General features: G+C 38.0%; 1 protein-coding gene across 2 annotated transcripts in view; it reads right to left on the reverse strand.

Moving 5' to 3' along the window:
• Window positions 1-8,455: 8,455 nt before the first annotated feature.
• Window positions 8,456-15,523, reverse strand: part of PDGFD (platelet derived growth factor D) — a 231,221-nt gene continuing 224,153 nt past the window's right edge. For both annotated transcript variants that reach the window (XM_079102003.1, XM_079102002.1), the window contains exon 7: window positions 8,456-11,088. In XM_079102003.1, coding sequence (XP_078958129.1) covers window positions 10,963-11,088 — 126 coding nt within the window. In that variant the 3' untranslated portion in view covers window positions 8,456-10,962. The remainder of the gene's footprint in view (window positions 11,089-15,523) is intronic.

The raw sequence follows: 15,523 nt of genomic DNA on the forward strand, positions 1-15,523 counted from the left end.
CTTCCTCAGGGCCCTTGCACCTGCTTCCTCTCTCTGGAATACTCTTTTTATTGGATTGTGACTTTCTCTTTTATGTCCTTCAGGCCTTCACTGTAGATAGCCATTTGTTATGGTTTGAATTTGAGGTGTCCCCCAAAAGCTCATTTTTAAGACAATGCAAGAAGGTTCAGAAGAGATATGATTGGGTTATGAAGGCCTTAATCCAATCAGTGAGTTAATCCTCTGATGGAATTAAATGAGTGGCAACTGAAGGGGGGAAGTGTGTGACTGGAGGAGGTGTATCTTTGGGGGTGTGCCTTTGCAGTATATATTTTGTAACTGGCAAGTAAATTCTTTCTCTCTGCTTCCTGATCATCTTGTGAGCCGCTTCCCTCTGCCACACTCTTCCACCATGATGATCAGCCTCACCTTGAGCCCTGAGGAATGGAGCTGGTCTTCTATGATCAAATAAACTTTCCCTCCTCTAAAGTTGTTCTTGTCAGTTCCTTTAATCACAGCAGTGAAAAAGCTGACCAAAACACCATCTTATCTAAAATTGAATTTCTTTCCAGTACTCATCCCTTTTCCCCTGCTTTTCTTTGCCTATAACCAGATATATATTTTCTTCTCATATATTATATAAATATTACTTATTCATCTTTGTCTTCTCACTTAAACTACACAAGAATAGGAGTTTTGATCTCTTTTGCCCACTGTTCCCAGCATCCATAATTGTTCCTGACAGAGGAGGGCAGGCATTTAAAAATTTTTTTTGAATAAAGAAATATCCTAGAAGTGGATATTCTTGTCACCTGAAATAGTTATTGCATTTGTACTTAGAAATAAAACTGAGGGATTCTGATATCTCCAAGCCTAATTCAGTCCAATCTGACTTGGTTGCCTGCCTATCAAAATTAACATTAAGTCCTTTCTAGGCAACATCACTGGGCTAAGGAACCCTTATAGAACAAATGGGGGAACCCCAGAGAAAGACAGACTTATTGCTAATATCACCCCATGAAATCAGAGGTTCTCACATGAAGGAAAATTTCTCCCTCAGAGGGCATTTGGCAATGTGTGGTGACATCTTGATCATCCCTCATAGAAGAAAGACTGCTGCTGGCATCTGGTAAGTAGAGACCATGGATAAATATCCTGTGATACGCAGGATAGCCCCCACCACAAAGAAATATCCAGCCCCAAATGCCAAAGCTCCCAGCTCGAGAAATTGCATCCGAAAGAGACTGCAGAGGCCCTGGTGTCAGTGTCTGAAAGCTGCTTGGTATAAGGGATGATCTACTACCTATCAGTGCTAGGCTATAAGCACTGAAGAGCAAGAGCCAAGATGATGTCACCCATGGTGCATTCTAAGCAGTTGAATCGTGCCTGAAACATAGTAGGAACTCCAATAACTGTTGAATGAAATAAAGAAAGACACTGCCATTTCAAACACTAAACATGTTTTGGACACAATACTATGCAGATGAGTAAGTTTGTCTCACTTCCTTTATTCTATTTTAAGATCAAACTCAGACCTGTACTGTTCACACAATTCTGTATCTTTTAGTCTGTTTTTGAATTCTGTGAGAAGAAAATTGAAAGTCATACATCAGTCCCAGTCTTGTGCAGAGGCCCATGTGGTTCGTTGAGATGTCTGCTGGAGAAGTTTCCTCTGACAGATCAAACAGGAAATGATTTTAGTTCCTGTAGAACCCAATGTGTGGCTTAAGGTATTGGAATTCAGTGAATTGTCTTTAGCTTGCTTTTGAATTCATTTTTGGGTAAAGAGTTGACTGAAATATTTCCTTCCTCCTCCCCACGTTACTCCTCTTGCTGATTTGATCTGGGCTTTTTTCCACTGCAGACTCTGGATGAATGCATGCTGCATTTCTCAGCAAAACAAATTTGTTTACCATTTCGTGTCAGTGCTTTATATTATACTCAAGTGTCTTAATTTAGCTATGTGTATACATGGGGAAAAGTAAATTGTCACATAAACCTTCAGCTTTTATTTATGTGATAACCAAGTCTGTATTTATCGTTCAGATTCAGTTTAACTAGGGAGAAAAAAAAACAGATTTGGGGGAGGAGATACTTAGGATGGAACCCAGAACCTTGTGCATGATAGGCAAGTACTCTGCCACTGACCTACATCCCCAGCTCCTTTTACATTTTATTTTGAGACAAGGTTTTGCAAAGCTGCTCAGGTTGGCCTCGAACTTGTGATCCTCCTGCCTCAGCCTCCAGAGTCACTGGAATTACAGGCGTGTACCATTGTACTCAGCAATTTTTTCTTTAAATGAAACAAGAGCTTCAGTGAATAACCAAGGTGATTCTTCCTATGTGTAGGCAGAGGGCAAACTTTCCAGGAGACCCAGATATCAAATTTTAAAAGATTTTTAGTACTTAATAAATCTAGGATTTAGTATAAAAGATTGTGAAAGCCTGAAGAAAACTCTAGAATCTCCTCTTCCCCACCCTCCTCCTTTCACTGCCTCCCACTGAGGCAGGGACTGCAGCCCTTGCCAGGAGTCCAGGGCAGCCCTTGGAGGCCATCCTGACCCCTCTCCCTGACACTCCATAGGTCAAGCTTTGCTTCTCAGATGAATCTTGAGACAGCCTGCTTCTTAATTCCTCCACTGTGGCCTCCCTGAGGAAGCCCCTCTCCTCGAGCCTGGAACGTTTCCTCGGCTTCTACACCTGCTCTCTTGCAGGCAGTTCTGTACACACCAACATAGCCTGTGCAAATGTCACTTCATTCCCTTGCTCAAAACTCTCCGAGGGCCTCCCCACATTCTCAGAATCCACACTCCTCATCATGACCTATGCAGCCCACAGGAGCTGGCCTTGCCGGCTTCTTTCTCCTTTGTCCTTGTCTTCAGCTTCCTTGCCCCTCCACCCTGGCCCTCTTGCTGCTGCTCACATCACTCCCAGCTTGCTTCTGCTTCTGCAGGGCCCTTTGCCCAGAGTACTCTCACTGAGATGTTTCCACCTGTCATTTCTTCACTTATTATAAGAGTTAACAAAAAATATGGTCTCTCCAGAGAGGCCTTCCTTTGGCTTTCTACTTGTTTTTCTTTCATCATTATATGACTCACATATGTGTTTACTTTTTGATTATGTCTGATACAAGTTCAATGATGGTAAGAGCATGGCGTTTTTCATTATCTTGCTCATTTTACCTAGTGCATGGTATTCTGCCTTCCACATAATAAATGCTCAGCTACTATTAGTTAAACATATGAAGTTGGACTAGATCATCAGCGTTGACCTCAGGTTACCTGCTTGGGATTGTCCTGTGGATGAGAAGAACTTTTGAAGAAACTCTTCAGTTCTGCCTCCTGTAGGATTCAGACAGATGGTATTAGGATGTGATTAGGGATGTGGGTTGCACAGGTTTTGTCTGGAGCGATAGCTGACCTTGAGCAAGTCATTTGAACTCTCTGTGCTTCACTTTTTCACCCTTACAAAACATAATAATTATAGCATTGCTTTATAACAAAAACTTTATGCATATTAATTTATTTCATTTTAATAAAGCCCATTTACCATTGATTAAAATCAAATAAATGTGTACAAGTTTCAGAAAACTTTCCAGCACATCATAAGTATTCAAAAAACAGCACTATTATCATAGTCAATATCCACAAATCATAGATTCTATATTTGCAAATTTGCATATTCAAAACCAAATCAGTATGCAGTGTTTTTGTAGTCATTCACAGACCTGCAGAGCTGTGAAAAATTCGAAAAACACATGTTCCCAGCTGAGGTCAAACACTCTCTTATTTCAGCTCTTACACCATAAACAAGTGTCCTTTTCATGATCTATTTAATGTTGTGCTTTCTGTCAGTGATTTTGCTATTCAAATGGATTCTCAAGCAAGCTCCAGTCCCATAGCTGAAGTGTTCTCTGGCATTTTTGAGTGCAAGAAAATTGGGCTGTGCCTTACAGTGAAAATGCATGTGGTAGATAAACTTCATTCAGATATGAGTCATGGTGCCTTATTGACAGTAAGTTTAATGTTAATGAATCAACAGAATATACTAAATAAGTTATTCTTCATTAGAAACACCCATAAAAACCAAGTTATGTATTGAATGGTTGACAGAAAATGTAACCAGAGGTTCAAAGAAACCTAACCCTGCACTTCCCCTAGGAGCAATGATGCAGTATTGCTAATCCCATGGTCATGGAAAGTATTTAGAACCAAGTACTGCAGATAATGAGAAACTTCTGTATGCTAATCAACTTCTCCAGAAGGTTTTTCTCACCCCACTTCCATTCCACTCCATCACGGGTCTTCCCTCCACAAAATCTCGTCATCTTACACCTCTACCACTTGACATTCTTAGACAACCTAATAGAGGGATCTGGCCAGACATTAGGACCAAAAGGAACCAGGATGGTGGGTGGGTGGTGGCTAGAGCCCAGGGCTGCAATGGTTGATACAAGAACCACTAGTCACATGTGGCTATTCATATTTAAATGTGAATTAATTAAAAGTGAATAAAGTTTAAAACATCACTAACCACACTAGTCACATTTCCAGGGCTCAACAGCCACACATAGCTAGAGCTGTGGAGTGCAGATACAGAACACTTTCATCATCACTAAAAGTTCAGTTGGACAATAGTGCTGCAGGGGAAGGGGAGCTCACTGAAGAGGGCTGGCAGTGTGGGTTGGAGGAGTGTGCTGGGCAGAGTGACCAGGAGCTGGCCCCTTCATCTTCTCCACAAGGCTTGAGAAAATGACCCAGTCCCCTTGAGATCATTTCTCCTCGGGCACTCAGAATCTTTTCATACACTTTTTACTGCCTGGTGATTCTCTCCCCACTCAATCTTCACCCTCTTCCAAGTGTGTTGGTGACCATTCCTGTGGCTTTTAACAGCCATGTGTTGGTGACTCCAAAATTACCCCTCATCCCCAGACCCCTCCTCTGAGTTCCAGGCCCACAGACCCAACTGTCCTCTTAACATCTCCATCGGGTATGTCAAAAGTGACGGCACTAATACCTTAGGGCGAATTCTTAATCTACCCCACTTCTCTTCCCCTGTCCCCCACACCAGTACCTGGCACTGCCATTCATCCTGCTGGTTTTACCAGGAGCCTTGCAAAGTCCTTGGCATCCTCCTTCACCTGTTATCAACTGTTCGTGAACATTCAAAATATTTATTAAATCTAGGCACTTTATTTTTCATTGTAATACCATTCCTTCCTCTTCCATTCCTCCTACCATTGATTTAACTCTGTTCCTGCTCCAGTGTCATCTTTTCAAGGAATCTAGCCCCACCCCAGATCCAGAGGTGACATTTTACTATCATCCCACAACAGGCTTTTTCTTCTTGCCAATATAATGGATCATTGATAAAATTATTTAATTCCTACCCTCCCTACTCTGGATTGATAAGGGCAACACACATGCCTTTTTTTATTATGCTGTGAATCTGCTATGTCTGCCAGATGGCTGGATACCTGGCCCTCAGGAGGCACTTACTAACATTTTAGACATTTTTGTGATTTTGCGAATGCACGCTTTCCCCTCTTTTCTTTGGTTATGATGTCTTTTTGGTTCTATCCATTATCTTCTAATGGTCGCAGCTCCACCACTGTTAAGTATGACTCCCAGACAACATTGCAAGTCCTGGCCTCTTTTCTGAGAGATGGGCTTTCAAAGTTGGCTTCTTCTTCCCATCTCCATAGTTTTCAGAAGAATGCTCTTGAACTCTATCTCACATGGCTCCTTTCTTTGGGATACCCTGAAGCCTTCACCCATTCTATCCCTAAGACCTTTGTCTTCTGTTGACCTTTCTTGTAGTCCTAGTTGATACAAATAGCACCCATAGAGAGGTGCAGTGCACTGCCTGCACAACCACAAGGTGCATACGTCCCTACATCCTTTCATGTCTCAAAAGTCTCCATTTGTCTTTATTGTCTCATCTTGGAACTTTGAGGAGCCCTATAATTTATATCCCTACTTTGATTTTTCATATAGACTGCTGTTTCCCAATATGTAGAACAGCAGAATTATTCCACTGGGAGCAAAAGAACATCTTACATATTCAGTTTTGTAACTGAGGAAACAGTGGTCCAGAAAACGGCAGATTAGTAAAGATGCCTAGGGCCTTCTAAGTTTCTGTCTAAGGCACTTATAGCCCCTCTATGCTCAGAAGCCCCCATGGTTTTCTCCCCTAAGTGTAAAAAGACTGAACTCTTCTGTCATCCATATAGGTAAGACTTTGCATAGTCAGGTATTCTATCTACTATTTCTAAGTTATCACCAATTGTTCTACTATAAATTTCTTTCCATTTCTTTCTGCCACTTTCCTCTGTATTCTTTGAACTGAAACTCATTGAATTTATTCTCTGTGTGCTTTGTATTTGTCTTATGCATTTTTGCTGGGGGACTCTGTTCTGTTTATTTTACCTAAAATATCCTTCTCTAGTTTCATACTGTTGTAGATCGGATTTGTGTTTTAAACCCCAAAGCATGCCTGATGCATAGTGGGCTTTAATGCATTTATTCTTGAATGAATGAATGCAACATTTAATCTAGTCAGTTTTGCCCATATTAACTGTGGCTACATTCCCTTTGATACATACCAATAAATGTCTGCTATGATACTCTGAAGTTTGCACTAAAATGAACAATATTGGAAAATATTTACATGTCTTTGAATGTCAAGAAGCAGTGATTTCTTAAAACACCTGACAATTTCACCTTGTTAGTTGCTTACATGGGAAACTGTGCATTTGATATTCTGAAAGGATCCCTACCTCCTATCCCTCCTAAGAGTGGGCATCAATCCTGAATTTGTCTGACTTGAAGAGTAGTGAATGGAGGCAGGTGTGGAAGGGAAGAGTGTGAAAATCAGAGAGAAAAGGAAGACCTGAAGAAACTAAGGTAAAAGAGGAGACATGTGTAATATGACCTCCATCAAGGAGATGGGTTAGGAAGCCTAACCAGAGACTTTAGTTCTTAAAAAAGACTTTGTATTGCAGGTATTATTTAAAATGTAAATGGGATACCAGAATACTTTTTATATTTGGTTTCTGGCCACTAAATCTAATAACCAGTATCCAAGAGTTTAGATAATGAGAAAGTCACATGAATTTGTAAGAAAATGAAGATTTCTTGGCCTTTCACTTGCTATGTTAAGTTCAAGACAGACTCAGTTCCCCTTTCTTCCAATATGATCTGCTCAAGAGTTTTAAGACTTCTCCAGATAAATAAAATTCATTTTTAAAAAGATAGAGATTAATTTGCAAATTTGGAAATAAAATTTGAACAGTAAGAAGTCTTAAATTAAGCAGTTAGTGCCTTATCTATTAATGTCTAACTATTTTATTTGAGATATCCCAATGTGCTATGTTAAGTTTTCGGGGCCTATGTAGTCTTTAACTTGATCTTTAAAAACAACAGAATTTGAGTGAAATGTCAATAAAAACCAGAGAATTATAAATATTTTATCTTCCAGCATATTTGATCAGGGCTGTCGATAAACAAAAATGAATTTCCTAGGATTTTAGGCATGAATACTAATCTATGAATTATAATTTAATGTTCTACCAGAGGACCCTAGGAGAATACAAACCATTTGGACATCTGTTGAGTTATTCCTAGAGTAAAACCGGACACATGTGCATTTTAGGAAATGTAATAAAATTCTTAATATATTTGCATTAAAATATTGTTTAGACATACAGTTATGACTTTTTATATGAAAACACAAGTTATCTGAATTAACTATTATGCATAGAATTATTTGACCCCTTCCCATCCCTCCCCCACATTGTGACTTAAATGCTAGCAGGTATTTCTCATGGTCAAACTGATTCTTTCCTCAGAATATATATCCCGATTCACATTCCCCAAATGTGAAACCATTTAACTGGCAGAGTTTCACCCAGCCCTGTGCAGATGCTACCCTGTCTCTAGTAATATAATAAAGACTAAGCAAAAGATACTTGCAGCCAGAAGACCTCTCTTTATGTTCTGTGCCCCTTTATAACCCATAAACTAAATGCTGCAGGGGTATAGTGCTAACTAGTCTCCCTGAAGCCTACCGCCCACCCACTGACCCACTAGCTGGCCTGGAGAGGGAATGGTGGGGGCTGTGAGAAAAAGGAAACCAGGCTGTGGGGTTGTGAATTTCAGGCCCCAAGGAAGAGCATGGGAATTGGGCAACATCAGAGGATAGCATAATCCATCAGAAATCCTTGGGGGAAAAGACAAACAAAAAGCCAGGGAAAGCAGCAGCAAGACCCCAGAGCCCAAGTCCCATCCTACATGACAGCAAGATGGGGACAGAGTGGAAGTGTTTCGTCTGGGAGCAGGTTCATTCTTCCAGCCATTATAAATCACCCTCAGAAATCACCCAATCTTGTCATTTCAAATAGCTGGATACATTTGTGAATGTGTGTTTGTAATATTGTATACCTTTTAAAACTGCAATTGAGTACTAAATAATGGAGTGGTTTTGTTCAAAAGCAATATTTATTTTTCATGAAGATAAGAGGCATATTACATTTGCTATAGAAAATGCTGTGAGAGGAAAAAGCTGCATGTTACCGATATGACAAAAAAACATAAAACATTCTACTTATGAAAGTGTTCTGCCTTATAAGAACATATTGAATAAAAGGCGTTATTCCAGGTGAGTGAGCCGTGCAGCAATGTGGATTTATTAGGGTTTGTTTTGAAATGTAATTTGTACAGTGAACTTTTTATTCCTTTGATGGCAATGGAACAGATTTATTGGCTACATGTTGGAAGTGCGATAGATAACAGATAACCAAGGGAGACGTTTTAATAAAACACGCAGGAAAGAAAAGGATAAGTGAGTGAATATGTCTGCTTACATCTCAGCTAATAAATAAAAAGTACAGATAGGGCGTTAACTGAAAACCATCCTGGTTATTGCAGCCTGGGAGGTTTATTGGAAATTGGATAGAATACTAATTTTTCATATTTACAGCTACAATGTGAGCTGTACAAGCTAAAGTGAGTGATATAACACACATTTTGATTTTGGAGCAGGAAACTGATGTTTTCACAGGAAACTTGCAAGTGGCCATGAAAGGGGAAGTGGTTCCTGATTATTACTGTCTGCCTGGGCTATTTCTGATTGTGCTCTAGGATTTTAGGAGAACTGAACAATAGAGTATTTTATTTTACTACTCACTCCCTGAGTAAAAACACTGAATGCTTTTAGGGAAGTTATAGAAAGTATATCATCAATAAACATAGATCATTACTTCAAAGAATAGAGAAGAAATAAGCTACTTTAGGGTAGCTGAGAACTTGGATCTGAGAGCACTGTACTTAGAAGTCCAAATACATGTATGCCACTCATCTGACGCCAAGACCTAAATAGCAGGTCACATCTCCCTCACTGTGGTCAGTAGGGCCCTGGACTCGTGCAAGAAATCAGTTCTCCTTTAACTCTCAAGGCTGGAAGAAAAATGCAGTTCTCTATGAGCAACCCTTGAGCTATGTCGAGCTCAGTGTTCCCTCTTAAGAGTCTTGCTTTGAGAATGATGAATCACTTCCTACTCCTGGAGTCAGTCTCTTTAAAATAGACACAAAGGAGCCAGGGAGAAAATTTTACTCTAAATATCAATAAACAATACAAAACAGTTTTTTAGTGGGATAGCAGGGCAAAACTTGTGCTCCCATAATTTACAGGGGTCTCCTTAGAATAAGCTCCATAGATTTGGAAAGAACAGAAGACCCCAGATCTGATTTCACTTGGTTCAGGAACAGAAATTCAGAATTGTAAGTGATTAGGGATTTATATCAATAAAATTTGCTTTAGTTTTATTAGTACACAAAAGTTTTTAGGTTATAAATAATCCATGATGACTTGCCAAATAGAAAATGCCATTGTAAACCCATGTGTACATATTGAAGATACAGGAACACAAAAGCAAAATACATAAAAATTATTGGCACAGGTTGAATCCATTATTAAATATGGATCCTATAAACTATTCCATCTAATTTCCAGTTATGGCAATATCTCAAATGCTTAGATTTTTGCCTTTCAACTGCCCAAATCTTTCAATGAACACCATTTGAAAGGCTCATATATAATCTCCATACCATTCTTTAAAAGATTTGTTTTTTTGAAGGAATTTTTGGAAAAAAATTTTTCTGAAAAAAAAATTCAAAATTCTGCTTCAACTTATAAATTGTCTCTTGAAGGACTGTAGTAATAAACCCTCTGAGCAATATTTTTTGAGATGGGTATTAAATGAATTAGAATATCTCAGAAGATGCATAAAAATGGAATTTAGTGGCTTGATTTCTAAAGCTCCTATATTATTATGGCATGGTTTTGGAGAAAGGAAATTATAGTCCACATTGTCAAGTATATAGTGCATCTCATGGAAAAAAAATGGTTAGGTATTTGTCCATTTCCCAGAAACCATATTTTCCTTTTTTATAATTAAGGCAGATATCTAAGAAAAACCTATCTGTTGCTTTTAATATACAAGATGCTTTCTTTAAGAGTTCAAGATCCAAAATGGTTTGTGATTAAAAATTTAACAACAAAGAAGTTCATCTTCTGAATTTTCTACAGATGTGTTTCATATAATTGACAGATCCCTTTGTTTTTGGAAAAATACTAAGGGTCTAAATTATTCAACTTTATGTAAGCTCTGGAGTACCTGATTATACCTACTGAATAAACCATTTATCTATTTATACATAGCCATGGACATATGTATGTATTTGTGTGTACACATATCTATCCTCACATACTACTACTAATGCAGTCTTACTTTCTTGGATATAGAAGTTGATGATGCACCTTTCTACTTGCCACAGAACTAACAAAGCTAGGTTGACTCAGCAATCTCTGTATCTTGCAGGTTAGTAGCAAATTCAGTTGCTGGGGACAGGGAGAGGGTCCCTTACCATATCCTCCTTAAACTAAAGGTTCTTTCATGCTCAATGTAAGTTTGTGCACACTCTTTTATCGGGGTGGTCTTGAGCTGCAGGCACAATCACATTGTTCATGGTGATCCAACTGGATGTCAACAAGAGCCATGTTCTTAGCTAGGCCCCTCCTCCTGATATTTCCAGGTTCAAACTTCAATACCTAGGGAAAAAAGCACATTTCCTGTTAGAAAGCTCTTAGAGTTTAATTCATCTAGATGCCACTTATTCATTCCTTCGATGATAACTGCTTCTTAATCCTTTGAGAATCCAATGAAAGCTATGGGCTTGCTATTAGAATGTACACAAGTAAACATTTTTGTACTCATTGCCTCCTTGAAGCGCAAGGTTCCACTGATCTCAGAGTAATGCTCCTGTATTATCTACCTGTGGTACCAAGATGAGTTCAGGTGTCTCAGTAGCTGCTTACTCATAGCTTTCTAAGGCCTGATTCATGCTAAGTGCTGGCCCAAATATATTGTTCTTCTGACCAAAACACAGGTAATCAATGAATACAATACTGAGCATATTATCAACATAGAAGGGAAGTAACAAAGTTGTAAACATAATAGCCAGTGTGTCTCAATGCTGGATTGAAGTAAACGGTCTGGCCTGAGAGGTCATTAGTTGTCATATAAATAAATTACACAATGTTCACAGTCTTATATATTTGTGAACACAACATTTTTTACAATTCGAAACGTATCAGTTTCCACTATAATTTTTATGATAATACATTTGCATCAATATGGCATTTCTTTAATTAGTAAGTATAACCTCAATTTTTAAATTAGTAAGTTTAAACATAATTTATTATTTTTTCTTTTTTGAGCTTTCTCTTCTTTTTTTATTGTAAACAAATGGGATACATGTTGTTTCTCTGTTTGTACATGGAGTAAAGGCATACCATTTGTGTAATCATAAATTTACATAGGGTAATATTGTTTGATTCATTCTGCCATTTTTTCCCTTACCCCCAACCCTCCCACCCCTCTTTTCCCTCTATACAGTCTTTCCTTCCTCTATTCTTGCCCCCCTCCCTAACCCTAACCCTAACCCTAACACTAAACTAACTCCTCCCACTCCCCATTACGTGTCATCATCAGCTTATCAGCTAGATCATTCATCCTTTGTTTCTTTGAGATTGGCTTATCTCACGTAGCATGATATTCTCTAATTTCATCCATTTGCCTACAAATGCCATAATTTTATCATTCTTCATAGCTGAGTAATATTCCATTGTATAATATATACCACAGTTTCTTTATCCATTCATCAATTGAAGGGCATCTAGGTTGGTTCCACAGTCTGGCTATTGTAAATTCAGCAGCTATGAACATTGATGTGGCTACATCTATGTAGTATGCTGATTTTAAGTCCTTTGGGTATAGGCCGAGGAGTGGGATAGCTGGGTCAAATGGTGGTTCCATTCCAAACATTCTGAGGAATCTCCATACTGCTTTCCAGAGTGGATGCACTAATTTGCAACCCCACCAGCAATGTATGAGTGTACCTTTTTCCCTACATCCTCTCCAACACCTATTGTTGTTTGTGTTCTTGATAATTGCCGTGCTAACTGGGGTGAGATGGAATATTAGGGTAGTTTTGATTTGCATTTCTCTTATTACTAAAGATGTTGAACATTTTTTCATATATCTGTTGATTGCTTGTAGATCTTCTGTGAAGTGTCTGTTCATATCCTGAGCCCATTTGTTGATTGGATTATTTGTATTCTTGGTGTAGTGTTTTTTGAGTTCTTTATATATTCTGGAAAATAGTGCTCTTTCTGAAGTATGAGTGGCAAAGATTTTCTCCGACTCTGTAGGCTCTCTCTTCTCATTACTGATAGTTTCCTTTGCTGAGAGAAAGCTTTTTAGTTTGAATCTATCCCAGTTGTTGATTCTTGCTTTTATTTCTTGTGCTATGGGAGTTCTGGTAAGGAAGTCTGATCCTAAGCCGACATGTTGAAGATTTGGACCTACTTTTTCTTCTATAAGATGAAGGGTCTCTGGTCTGATTCCGAGGTCCTTGATCCATTGTGAGTTGCGTTTTGTGCAGGGTGAGATATAGGGGTTTAGTTTCATTCTGTTGCATATGGATTTCCAGTTTTCCCAGTACCATTTGTTGAAGAGGCTATCTTTTCTCCATTGCATATTTTTGGCCCCTTTGTCTAGTATTAGAAAGTTGTATTTATATGAGTTTGTGTCCAAGTCCTCTATTCTGTACCATTGATCTACCTGTATATTTTCGTACCAATATCATGCCATTTTTGTTACTATTGCTTTGTAGTAGAGTTGAAGATCTGGTTTTGCGATATCCCCTGCTTCGCTCTTTCTACTAAGGATTGCTTTAGTTATTCTGGGTTTCTTATTCTTCCAGATGAATTTCATAATTGCTTGTTCTATTTCTGTAAGGTACGTCATTGGGATTTTAATTGGAATTGTATTGAATCTGTATAGCACTTTTGGCAGTATGGCCATTTTGACAATATTAATTCTGCCTATCCAAGAACATGGGAGATCTTTCCATCTTCTAAGGTTTTCTTTAATTTCTTTCTTTAGTGTTCTGTAGTTCTCATTGTAGAGGTCTTTCACCTCTTTTGTGAGATTGATTCCCAAGTATTTTACTTTTCTCGACACTACTGTGAATGGGGTAGTTTTCCTAACTTCTCTTTCTGAAGATTCATCACTTAAATGCATTGGATTTATGAGCATTGATCTTGTAACCTGCTACTTTACTGAATTCACTTATGAGTTCTAAAAGTTTTCTGGTGGAATCTCCGGGTTCCTCTAAATATATAATCATGTTATCAGCAAACAGGGATAGTTTGAGTTCTTCTTTTCCAATTCGTATCCCTTTAATTTCTTTGGTTTGTCTAATTGCTCTGGCTAGAGTTTCAAGGACGATGTTGAATAGAAGTGGTGAAAGAGGGCATCCCTGCCTTGTTCCAGTTTTTAGGGGGAATGCTTTCAGTTTTTCACCACTTAGAATGATATTGGCCATGGGCTTAGCGTAGATGGCCTTTACAATGTTAAGGAATGTTCCTACTATCCCCATTTTTTCTAGTGTTTTGAGCATGAAGGGATGCTGTATTTTATCGAATGCTTTTTCTGCATCTAATGAAATAATCATGTGATTCTTAACTTTAGGTCTGTTGATATGGTGAATGACATTTATTGATTTCCAGATGTTGAACCAACCTTGCATCTCTGGGATAAAACCCACTTGATTGTGGTGCACTATCTTTCTAATATATTTTTGTATGTGATTTGCTAAAATTTTGTGGAGAATTTTTGCTTCGATGTTCATTAAGGATATTGGTCTGAAATTTTCTTTCCTCGATGTGTCTCTGTCTGGTTTAGGTATCAGGGTGATATTCACTTCATAGAATGAGTTTGGGAGGGTTCCCTTCTCTTCTATTTTATGGAATACTTTGAGGAGTATTGGAATGAGCTCTTCTTTAAAGGTTTTGTAGAACTTGGCTGAGAACCCATCTGGTCCTGGACTTTTCTTTGTTGGTAGGCTTTTGATGACCTCTTCTATTTCATTGCTTGCAATTGATTTATTTAAGTTGTGTATGTCCTCCTCGGTCAGTTTAGGTAATTCATATGTCTCTAGAAACTTGTTGATGTCTTTGAAGTTTTCTGTTTTGTTGGAGTATAGATTTTCACAATAGCTTCTAATTATGTTTTGTATTTCACTCGTGTCTGCTGTGATATTTCCTTGTTCATTCTGAATTTTAGTAATTTGAGTTTTCTCTCTCTCTTTGTCAGTGTGGCTGAGGGCTTATCAATTTTGTTTATTTTTTCAAAGAACCAACTATTTATTTTGTTAATTTTTTCAATTGTTTCTTTTGTTTCAATATCTTTGATTTTGGCTCTAATTTTAACTATTTCCTGTCTCCTACTAGTTTTGGTGTTGGTCTGCTCTTCTTTTTCTAGGGTTTGGGCTGTAGTGTTAAGTCGTTTATTTGTTGATTTTTACTTGTTTTGTTGAATCCACTGCATGAAATAAATCTTCCTCTAAGTACTGCTTTCATAGTGTCCCAGAGATTTTGATATGATGTGTCTTTGTTCTTGTTTACTTTTAAGAATTTTTTTATTTCCCTCCTGATGTCTTCTGTTATCCATTCATCATATAATAGTGTATTATTTAATCTCCAGGTATTAGAGAAGTTTCTGTTTTTTATTCTGTCATTTATTTCTAATTTCAATCCATTATGATCTGATAGAATACAAGGTAGTATCTCTATCTTCTTGTATTTGCTAACCGTAGCTTTGTGGCATAAAATATGGTCTATTTTAGAGAAGAGTCCATTTGCTGCTGAGAAGAAAGTATATTCATTCTTTGTCGGATGGTATATTCTATATATGTCTGTTAAGTCTAAATTGTTGATTGTGTTATTGAGATTTATGGTTTCTTTATCCAATTTTTGTTTGGAAGATCTACCCAGTGGTGAGAGAGGTGTGTTAAAATCACCTAGTATTATTGTGTGTGATCTATTTGATTTCTGGAATTGAGAAGGATTTGTTTGACGTACATGGATGAGCCAATGTTCGGGCATAGATATTTATGATTGTTATGTCTTGCTGATTTAT

Source organism: Sciurus vulgaris, assembly GCF_902686455.1.
Source record: "Sciurus vulgaris genome assembly, chromosome: 11".
Taxonomy (NCBI): Eukaryota; Metazoa; Chordata; class Mammalia; order Rodentia; family Sciuridae; genus Sciurus; species Sciurus vulgaris.